The sequence below is a fragment of the Cebus imitator genome, unplaced genomic scaffold, assembly GCF_001604975.1.
Source record: "Cebus imitator isolate Cc_AM_T3 unplaced genomic scaffold, Cebus_imitator-1.0 Scaffold224, whole genome shotgun sequence".
In the NCBI taxonomy this organism is placed as follows: Eukaryota; Metazoa; Chordata; class Mammalia; order Primates; family Cebidae; genus Cebus; species Cebus imitator.
In genome coordinates this window covers 23,886-34,635 of record NW_016107539.1, presented here as the reverse complement: position 1 = coordinate 34,635, position 10,750 = coordinate 23,886, and the positions used below count along the sequence as shown (strand labels likewise).

The following is a 10,750-nucleotide window of genomic DNA, read 5'->3' as shown; positions in this document are numbered from 1 at the left end:
GGGGAGTGCTTTGAGTGGGACTGGGCAGGGGGTGACTGCCGCCACCAGTTGGGATGGGGTGGGGTTGGGGTGGGGTTGGGGTGGGGGGTGCTTAGCTCAGGGACGGCCTCTCTCAGGGGGGAGAAGTAGACATGCAGGTGTGGGGCTGCCCCTTGGTGCCCGGCACAGGTGGACGAGCTGTACGAGGACTATTGTATCCAGTGCCGCCTGCGCGACGGCGTCTCCAGCATGCAGCAGGCCTTCGCCAGGTACCCCCCGAGCCGCGCAGCCCGAGAAAGCCTGCAGGAGCTGGGCCGCAGCCTGCAGGAGTGTGCCGAGGTAGGCTGGGCCAAGCTGGGCTGGGCAGTGGGGGCAGCTAGGGCTGGGCCAGCGGGGGTCGGGGGAGGTGCCCTTGGCCCCGAGGAGGCGTCTCTGCCTGTGGCCTCTGTCTGGCTGCAGGGACAGTGAGAGGCTCCTGTGGCCTCACCCCAGGCAGCCACCTGAGTCACCTCTGGGGCTTCGCAGGACATGTGGCTCATCGAGGGGGCTCTGGAGGTTCACCTGGGCCAGTTCCACATCAGGATGAAAGGTGATAGGGCTGAAGGGGGTGGGCGGAGGCCTTCCTGGAGGCCCTGAGGCTTCTGCTGAAGGGGGGATCTCACCGGAATCCCAGGGGTCTGAGCTTGGCCGTGACTTTTGCATCCTTGTGACATGTGACCTCTGGCAAGTCCTACCCCCTCTCTGAGCCTGGTGTGAGGGCCCAGCACCCTCCTGTCCATCATCCATCATGACAGTGCATCCCTGCCCCCTGAACCTGAAAACCTACACTTGGGGGACCCCCAGAGAGAACCTGTGGTCCCGGGTCAGGGACAGTGGAAGGCGGAGGGGAGACTGGCCGTATCTGCATTCCAGGCTTGGTGGGCTACGCACGCCTCTGTCCCGGAGACCAGTATGAGGTATGGCCACCCTCTGGGGTCAATCCTTAGGGCTCCCTACCAGGTCTTTGGGAGACTGGAGCTGCTGGGAACCAGGGTTGCAGCTGAGGCCCTGTCTGGCAGGGAGGGCCCTGGGCGGGCGTCGAGGGGACACCCTCCGGGGCTGACACAGCCCCTCTCGGGCTGGTTCACAGGTGCTCATGCGTCTGGGCCGCCAGCGCTGGAAGCTCAAGGGTCGGATCGAGTCGGATGACAGCCAGACCTGGGACGAAGAGGAGAAGGCCTTCATCCCCACATTGCACGAGAATCTGGACATCAAGGTGGGGATGGGGCTGGGGGTGGGGCTGGGGTGCCTGGGTGCTCGGCTCAGACACCACCCTCCAGCCCCCACCCCCAGGTGACAGAGCTGCGGGGCCTGGGCTCACTGGCTGTGGGCGCAGTGACGTGTGACATCGCTGACTTCTTCACGACGCGGCCGCAGGTCATCGTGGTGGACATCACGGAGCTGGGCACTATCAAGCTGCAGCTGGAGATGCAGTGGAAGTGAGTCCTGCCTGGTGCTGGGGGAGAGGGGAGGCCTGGCCGGCTGACCCTGGTGGCCTGGCCACACTCTGGCCCTGGGTTCCTGTACCAGCCTCCACCAAGGGTGTCCCTGCCCTCACGGGTCCTTATCTGTCCCTCACTCCTGCCCCTCAGTCAGCTGGAGGCCTGGACTTTCTCTGCAGCCCCCGCCTGCCTTTCCGGCTTTGCTTCCATTCTTGCTTCGGAACCCCTGGGTATTAAAGCCCCAGGGACTCAGATTGGGGGGACACTTTCCGGGGCCTCCTGGGCTCGGTTCCTTGGAGTAGGCTCACCTGTCTAGGAAGGCCGTCCTTGCTGCTCCCACCCCTTCATTCCTGGCCTACCCTGGCTGCCTCCAGGCCCAGGGCTGAGCAGTCACCTGCGTCCCCATCTCAGCCACAGATCCATGAGGCCCGTGTCCGTGAGCACACCCCGTGTCACATGCCCATGAGCGTGGTGGGCTCTGGAGCTCTTTGTTCCAGGAAGCCTTGCATCTCCAGGGCGTCCCCTTCTTACTCCCCAGGCCAGGGGCAGCAGGAGGGAGGGCTGAGGTGCCTCCTTCGCTCTCTGCTTGCTCTGGCCAGTCGGGGCTCTCCACTCCCTAGGGCGGGCACATGAGCTGGGGTCACAGAGCTGCTGCCCTCTCCCCTGTCAGCTGGGAGAATTCAGGTGAGCGACCACCTGGCACCTCAAGATCCTCATCTGCTTGGTACCTCTTGCCCGGGGGGCCCCTGACGCATACAGGGTGGTGGGCAGCTCAGTGCCATCCAAGACTAGGACCCAGAGGGCCTATGGGTCTGCAGGTCTGCAGGTGCCCCAGGCAGAGAAGAAGGCATGCAGAGCCTCTGAGCTGTAGGCCTTCTGGTCAGGCTGGGTCCAGGTGCCACAAGCCAGGCCCTTGTGCAGATAACAGCAGGTTTCTTCGAGGCAGGAGGGTCTACGGGGACCTACCTGCTCCGAGTGCAGGGCCGGGCGCGAGCCCCAGGGTAAGGCCGGGCTGCACATCACTCACCTTGGCGCTCCCACAAGCTTGTCTGGATTCCCACCCCTCCCCGTGCATGTTCCCCACAGGGGTTCTTCTGTAAGGGTACCCCTTTTACAGACAAGGGGTCTGAACCGAGTGTCACCTGTTCATCGGCTGAGCTGCTCAAAGGAGCCTCTAATTGGGGGTGTCCAGTTGTTACTGGTAGAGGGTCTTGACAATGAATTGTCCGGGTCCTTGGCGTTTTGAACAAAGACTTGAACAAAATATACAAAAGGAGCAGAGAAAGGAAATGGGAATGAAGCAGCAGGGCTCTGTTAAAGCTGGACACGGCGGCTCACGCCTGTAATCCCAGCACTTTGGGAGGCCTGCCGGGGGCGGATCACCTGAGGTCAGGAGTTCAAGACCAGCCTGGCCAATAAGGCGACCTTGTCTCTACTAAAAACACAAAAATTAGCCAAGCTTGGTGGCATAGGCCTGTAGTCGCAGCTACTCTGGAGGCTGAGGCAGAAGAATCCCTTGAACCTGGGAGTAGGAGGCTGCAGGGAGCCGAGACAGTGCCACTGCACTCCAGCCTGGGCGACAGAGTGAAACTGTCTCAAGAAAAAAAAACGAGAAAGCACTCGGCAGGGTGGGAGTGGGCCCAAGCATGCGGCTCAAGGACCTCATCACAAAGTTTCCCGGGCTTGAAGTACTCCAAGGTTCCTGTGGGCTATCCCTTATCTGGATAAAGGATTTGGTCTGTGGTTAAAGGCTGAGGTGAGTGGCCCTGTGCAGATAGAGGGGTGGTCTCTGCTCGGCCAGCAGCCAACCCAAGGTACCCTCCCTTTCCATCTGAGCTGAGGCGGGGGCGGGAGGGATGTAGGGAGGTTGCCTTTGATCCATCGCTACTCAGTGTGGAGAAACGAGGTTTTTCCTTTTGCGTTAACTTTAGGAAGATTATGTTAATTGGCCTTAGATTCCCTGTCCCTTCAGACCTTGATTCAGCATGAATTGGCCTGAGGTTCCCTGCCTCCAGACCCTACTCTCCTGCCTCAGTCGCTGCCCCTCGCCATCTGGCTAAGGGCTCTCAGGGTGGTCGGAATCTGAGACAGGTTTCTTCCCCCCTCCCCCCCCCCCCTTTTTTTTTTTTTTTTTTAATTGAAACAGAGCCTTGCTCTGTCGCCTAGACTGGACTACAATGGTGTAATCTCGGCTCACTGCAACCTCCACCCCCCAGGGTTCTAGCGATTCCCCTACCTCAGCCGCCCGAGTAGGTGGGATTACAGGCGCCCACTACCACACCCAGCTAATCTTTTTGTATTTTTAGTAGAGACAGGGTTTCACCATGTTGGACAGGCTGATCTCGAACTCCTGACTCAGGCCGTCCAAAGTGCTAGGATTACAGGTGTGAGCCACTGCGCCCGGCCTTGAGAAAGGTTTCTAAAGGGGTCAAAGCCATGTGACCTAGAGTTCCTAGGCCGCCCCTGTGATCATGGCAAGGCCCTGGCCCTCCCCAAGCCTCCATTTCCTGTTTTGTTTTGTTTTGAGATAGTGTCGCTCCATTGTCCAGACTGGAGATCAGTGGCATGATCTCGGCTCACTGCAGCCTCCGTCTCCCACTTTCAAGTGCTCCTTCCCACTCTGCCTCCTGAGTAGCTGGGACTACAAGCCTTTGTCAGTCACCACGCCTGGCTAATGCATTCATTTTTTGTAGAGATGGGGGTTTCGCTGGGTTATCCAGGCTGGTCTCGAACTCCTGAGCTCAAGTCTTCCGCCCGCCTTGGCCTCCCGCAGTGTTGGGATTACAGGTGTGAGCCACCGCACCTAGCCCATTTCCTCTTAAATCCGTTAAATACAGTGATGTCTGAAGAGTAAGCATCACTCTTAGTGGTCTTTAAGGCTTTGGGGTCAGAGAAATCTGTGAATTCAGTTCTGTCTCACGTGGTTATGACACTGGCCTCAGCAAGTCTCTCATCTCTCAGAGCCTTCCTTTCCTCCCCTGTAAGTCATTTTCCAGGCCACAGAGGGTTGTCATGTGGGTGGAAATAAGGATTCATGTAAAGAGTTTAGTAGAGGCCAGGCTCAGTGCCTCACGGCCTGTAGTCCCAGCACTTTGGGAGGCTGAGGCAGGAGGATTGCTTGAGCCCAGGAGTTAGAGACCAGCCTGGGCAATATGGCGAGACCCTGTCTTTACAAAAAATAAAATCATTAAAAAATTAATCGAGCATGGTGGTGCATGCCTGTGGTCATAGCTACACTGGAGGCTGAGGCGGGAGGATCACTTGAACCCAGGAGTTCAAGGATGCAGTGAGCTGTGATGGCACCACTGCACTCCAGCCTGGGCAACAGAGCAAGATCCTGTCTCAAAAAAGAAAAAAGGTTTAGAGCAGAGCTCCTTGCATACCGTCCATGCTGCTGTATTGTAAGATGAAGACAGTCGACCCAGTCGACCTGTGGAGCCTAAGAAACCCCGGGGCCATCTGGGCCTGAAATGGCCTCTGGGCGCCGATGGCATCCTGGCCTTCTGTTCTCTCCTCCAGCCCTTTTGATACTGAGAGCTTCGTGGTGTCACCCAGCCCCACAGGCAAGTTTTCTATGGGCAGCAGGAAGGGCTCCTTGTACAACTGGACACCCCCGAGCACCCCCAGCTTCCGGGAGAGATACTACCTGGTGAGTGAGCCTTCTCTGGGGCCAGGCTGCTGTGGTCACCCTGGGATGGGGGCAGCACGCGGGGGGCTGGGCTGAGCAGTCTGGCCCTCCCAGATGTAGCAGACCCAGCCCCCGTTTGGGGTGATCGGGGTGTTTTCCTGTGTGCTGTCTTCCTCTGGCAGCTTCCATCCCGGCCTGGGTGCTGGGCATGGCTGGTTCTTCAGGACGTCTGCGACAGGCTCTCGGGATGGTCCTACCACCCCGGCCGTAGCCTTGGCCTTATCCTACTTGTTTTAAACCTAATATGTTTCCACTTTGACAGAGTGCCCAGTAAAACATCTTTCCCATCATCTCCATGGATCAGGGTTCCCTCCTCAGTATCGACTCCTGTCGTCAGGGTCCCCCATATTCTTGCAGAGACAGCAATGCCATCTACCAGCAAGTGCACCAGCCTCTTTGCTTTTTGGTTTTTTTTTTTGAGACAGAGTCTTGCTCTGTCCCCCAGGCTGGAGTATACTGGCACGATCTTGGCTCACTGCAACCTCTGTCTCCCGGGTTCAAGTGATTCTCCTGCCTCAGCCTCCCTAGTAGCTGGGATTACAGGCATGAGCCACCATGCCCTGTCTTTTTATTTTTTTTGAGATGGAGTTTCACTTTTGTTGCCCAGGCTAGAGTGCAATGGCGTGATCTCAGCTCACTGCAATGTCCACCTCCCGGGTTCAAGTGATTTTCCTGCCTCAGCCTCCCGAGTAGCTGGGATTACAGGCAGATGTCACCACGCCCAGCTAATTCTTATATTTTTAGTAGAGACGGGGTTTCACCATGTTAGTCAGGCTGGTCTCGAACTCCTGACATCAGGCGATCCACCCACCTCAGCCTCCCAAAGTGCTGGGATTGTAGGTGTGAACCACCATGCCCGGCTCTCTCTGGACTTCAACTTCTGTATAGAGAAGTGAGAATAGCAGCACTGCCCTTACGGGATTGTTGTAAGAGTTAGTTAACGCTTACAACAATGTTGGTGTTATGAACATCGAGCATTATCATTGTTCTAGCTGATGAGAGGTGAGGGTTCGTGTCCGTGCACCCAGATTCACACTGTGGCACCGTATTTGCCACCCGTGTGGCCTGAGGACCTCTCCGAGATTAGGGCAGTGCCACCCCCAGGGGGCGTGGAAAGGGCAATGACATGTGATGTGAAGGCCCTGGAGTGGGGCCGGCAGCCTCAGAATGCTTAATGACAGCTGCTGCTGTTTCTGTGGTGACAAGCACTGCATATGTGTCAGGCCCTTCATTCATTCATTCATTCACTCATTCAAAACTAGGCTGGATGCAGTGGCTCACACCTATAATCCCAGCACTTTGGGAGGCCAAGGCGGGCGGATCACCTGAGGTCAGGAGTTCGAGACCAGCCTGGTCAACATGGTGAAGCCCCATCTCTACAAAAATACAAAAATTAGCCAGGCATGGTGGCATCTGCCTGTAATCCCAGGTACTCTGGAGGCTGAAGCAAGAGAATTGATTGAACCTGGGAGGCAGAGGCTGCAGAGAGCTGAGATAGTGCCACTGCACTCCAGCCTGGACAACAGAGCGAGACTGTTTCAAAACAAACAAAAAAATGAAACTATGCCCCACTGTGCTCCAGGCCAGGCAAAGACTGCCCTCATGGAGCTGAAATTCTACAGGAGAAACATGATAATCAAGATCACAGAAGCGCACAGCCAGCCCGAGGGGCGTAAGGACTGTGGGAGACAGCAGGAAGGGGCCATTTAAAAAAGGGTGTCAGCCAGGTACGGTGGCTCTCGCCTGTAATCCCAGCACCTCAGGAGGCCAAGCGGGTGGATCACGAGGTCAGGAGATGGAGACCATCCTGGCCAACATGGTGAAACTGTCTCTACTAAAATACAAAAAATTAGCCAGGGGTGGTGGCGCACGCTTGTAGTCCCAGCTACTGGGGAGGCGGAGGCAGGGGAATCGCTTGAACCCCGGGTGGTAGAGGTTCAGTGACAATGAGTTGAGATCGTGCCACTGCACTCTAGCTTGGCAACAGGGCAAGACACCGTCTCAAAAAAATAAAGGGAGTGTCCAGGGCAGGGTTCTCAGGGGAGGTGACAGCTAAGTAAGGTCCTGAGGAGGTGAGGCCACAAGCCGTGAAGCCACATGGGGAAGAGTGTGCTCGAGAGAGCACAGTCAGTGCAAAGGCCCTGAGGCAGGAACAGGGGCACAGCCCACAGGGCGTGAGCAACACCCAGGAGGCCATCGAACCTGGGGGAGTGAGTTGGAGGTGGGGATGCGGGGAGAATTGCAGAGAGGGGATGAGGTCTTGTTAGCAGCTCTGGGATGCTGGTCGCCTCAATGACCTCAGTCCTCCTGAGAATGTGGGCATGCAGAGCAGTGCCTGTCAGGGGAAGCCCCTCTTGGGGCCTGGCTGTGGTCCCTGGGGTGGCTGGTGAGGCTGCACCTGTGTCCCCTCTCCAGTCTGTCCTACAGCAGCCAACGCAGCAGGCCTTGCTACTGGGTGGCCCCAGGGCCACCCCAATCCTCAGCTACCTGTCTGACAGTGACCTCCGGGGTCCCAGCCTGAGAAGCCAGAGTGAGGAGCTGCCTGAGATGGACTCCTTCAGCTCTGAGGACCCCCGAGACACGGAGACCAGTACGTCAGCATCCACCTCCGATGTGGGCTTCCTGCCCCTGGCCATCAGCCCCCACGCCTCCATTGAAGAGGAGGCCCGGGAGGACCCCCTGTCCCCAGGTGTCCTGCCACAGATGGCCCACCTCTCGGGAGGCCCATTTGCAGAGCAGCCCGGCTGGAGGCACCTGGGAGTGGAGAGCCCCAGCCTGCCACGGGGCTCCCCATTCCCCAAGGGTACAGCCACAGCCCCGAGCGGCCAGAAAGGCCCTGAGGAAGGGGCAACCGGGGACAGAGAGGACGGGCCTGGCTTGGTCCTCGAGCGGCCTCTGCAGGAGGTCCTGGAGTTGCTGAGGCCCACAGACTCTACCCAGCCCCAGCTCCGGGAGCTGGAGTACCAGGTCTTGGGCTTCCGAGATCGACTGAAGGTATGTCCTCCTGCCCTGGGCAGCGCCCTGGCTTTGCTGATGGCCTGATGACTGGGTGTGGGCTCTGGGGCCAGGCAGCCTGAGCTGGCATCCTGGCCTCACCCCTGCGGGACCTGGGTGGGCCATGTCTCTCTGGGCCTTGGTTTCCTCATCGGACAAGTTGGGATAACAGCCCTCACGGGGCTCGGGAAGATTCTAAGAGCTCGCAGTGGATAGCTTGCTGCACGTCCAACCAGAACCTAGCCCCATCTCATAGCTTCTGACCTGGCTGGGCAGGGCTGCAGCTTGTGGCTACAAACCCAAATTTGGAGTGTCGTCACGGTCAGAGCTGGCTTTGTGGAATGCCCCGCACAGTTCCCTGTCTGCCTCATGCGTGTCCCCCAAACCCAACCTTCTCCTCCACAGGGCTCATATCCTGGGCCATTCTTAGTTCACACGAGGGTGTAGGTGGCAGGTGGCTTTCAGAGGTGCTGACCTGGGCAAATTATTATACTCTCCTTTTGTGTTTACACAAATTTGAATGTACATAAAATGTGTACCACTAGTACCTACTAATACATCAATTAACTTGTGTCCTTCCCTAGACATCCTCTTTCATTTTTCATTTATTTTTTGAGATGGAGTCTTGCTCTGCCGCCCAGGCTAGAATGCAGTGGTGTGATCTCGGTTCACTGCAACCTCCTCCTCCCAGGTTCAAGTGATTCTCCTGCCTCAGCCTCCCAAGTAGCTGGGATTACAGGCACACGCCACCATGCCTGGCTAATTTTTGTATTTTTAGTAGAGATGGGGTTTCACCATGTTGGCCAGGCTGGTCTCGAACTCCTGACCTCAAATGACTCACAAAGTGCCGGGATTACAGGCATGAGCCACTGCACCCAGCCTGGACACCCTCTTTCAAATGGCAACTTCCACCCGGCCCCGGCAGCCCCATCCCTTCCTGCTCTGTTTTCCCGTGGTCATTACGCACCTCAGGCTGGCTGCGTACCTCTCTGATTTTGCTATTTTCCGTTTTCCCCCCTTTTGTGTAAGACACACATTGGCACTGAAATAGTTAATCGCTCTCTTCAAACTCCAGTCCAGGGGAAAACAAGTTTAATTTCCCATTTTACATCCATAACTTAAAATGTTCCCTTTACCACTGCTATGGTTGTTAAGAAGGATCTGCCTGGAAATTTCCAGAAAACAATTTAAGAAATAATGTCATCTTTTTGGTATTTTATGCTTTTCGTTTCTTTTTGTTGAGACAGGGTCTCACTCTGTGGCCCGGGTAGGAGTACAGTGGTGCGATCTTGGCTCACTGCAACCTCTGCCTCCTGGGCTCACACGATCCTCCCACCTCAGCCTCCTGAGTAGCCAAGGTCACAGGCACACATCACCATGCCTGGTTAATTTTGTTTATTTTTTTTATAGAGACAGGGTCTCACTTTGTTGCCCGTCTCAAACTTCTGGACTCATGGGATCCTCCTGCCTCGGCCTTCCGAAGCATTGGGATTACAGGCGTGAGCCAATGCGCCTGTACCTTTTTTGTACTTTTTAACAGCTTTTATTTTGTAGACCAATTTGAGTCATGCACGTTGTCACACATTTGCATTTTGAAAAATTACCCCCAATTTACATAAAAATGTTAATGCTGCGATAATGTAATCATTTTACACATCTCTGAGGAGCTTTTCTTTTTTCGGTAAACGAAGTCAGAACAATGCAAATTGATTACAGACCATGTATTTTAGTTTGACTTTCTGGAGAGAAATTACACACACATTTATGCACAACTATGTGTATGAATACCTGTGTGATGCTGGGCGCGGTGGCTGACACCTGTAATCCCAGCACTTTGGGAGGTCAAGGAAGGTAGACTGCTTGAGGCTAGGAGTTCAAGAACAGCCTGGTCAACATGGCAAAACCCCATCTCTAAAATACAAAAAACAGCCAAGCATGGTAGCATGCGCCTGTAGTCCCAGCTACTTGGGAGGCTGAGGCAGGAGAATCACTTGAGCCCTGCTGCTCACTCACTCCTGCCATTGGCCCTGTCCCCGTGGGTGTTTGAGATACAGGGACGTGGAGGTTGCAGTGAGCTGAGATCACACCAGTGCACTCCAGCCTGGGCAACAGAGTAAGACTCAAAGAAAAAAAAATTCACGTGTGAGTGCATATATACACACATATATGTATATACAAGTTTATCCTCATTCGTGGATTCTGTATTTTGGAATTCATCTACTTGCTAAAATTTATTTCTAACCCCCAAATCAATACTTGAGGCAATTCCAAAGTCATTTTTGGAGCCGTGCAGAGGATAGAAAATCTGAGCTTCTTGAAGCGCACATTCCCAGCTGCGGTGGAGCTAGGCACGCTCTGCCTTCTCGTTTCAGCGCTCAACTGTGAACAGGTGTCCTCTTGGTCTATTTTGTGCCATGGTTTTCAAGTTTTTGTGCTTCTTGTTGACGGTGTTAGTGTGTAAATGCCTCGCAAGCCCAGAGCTTCAGTGCCGGCTGCTATTCCTCAGTCCAGGAAGCGTGAAGTGCCTTACGGAGAAAACGCATGTTAGATGATCTTCCTTCAGGCATGAGTTGTAGCCGTGTTGAGTTCCATGTTAATATATTAATAG

General features: G+C 55.6%; 1 protein-coding gene across 1 annotated transcript in view; it reads left to right on the top strand.

Annotated features, from left to right (window-relative positions):
- RIPOR3 (RIPOR family member 3) overlaps window positions 1-10,750 on the top strand; it is a 105,962-nt gene that overhangs the window by 80,216 nt on the left and 14,996 nt on the right. Inside the window, exons 5-11 of the mRNA XM_037727242.1 lie at window positions 169-318; window positions 505-568; window positions 892-935; window positions 1,109-1,234; window positions 1,312-1,457; window positions 4,980-5,109; window positions 7,564-8,142. Coding sequence (XP_037583170.1) covers window positions 169-318; window positions 505-568; window positions 892-935; window positions 1,109-1,234; window positions 1,312-1,457; window positions 4,980-5,109; window positions 7,564-8,142 — 1,239 coding nt within the window. The remainder of the gene's footprint in view (window positions 1-168; window positions 319-504; window positions 569-891; window positions 936-1,108; window positions 1,235-1,311; window positions 1,458-4,979; window positions 5,110-7,563; window positions 8,143-10,750) is intronic.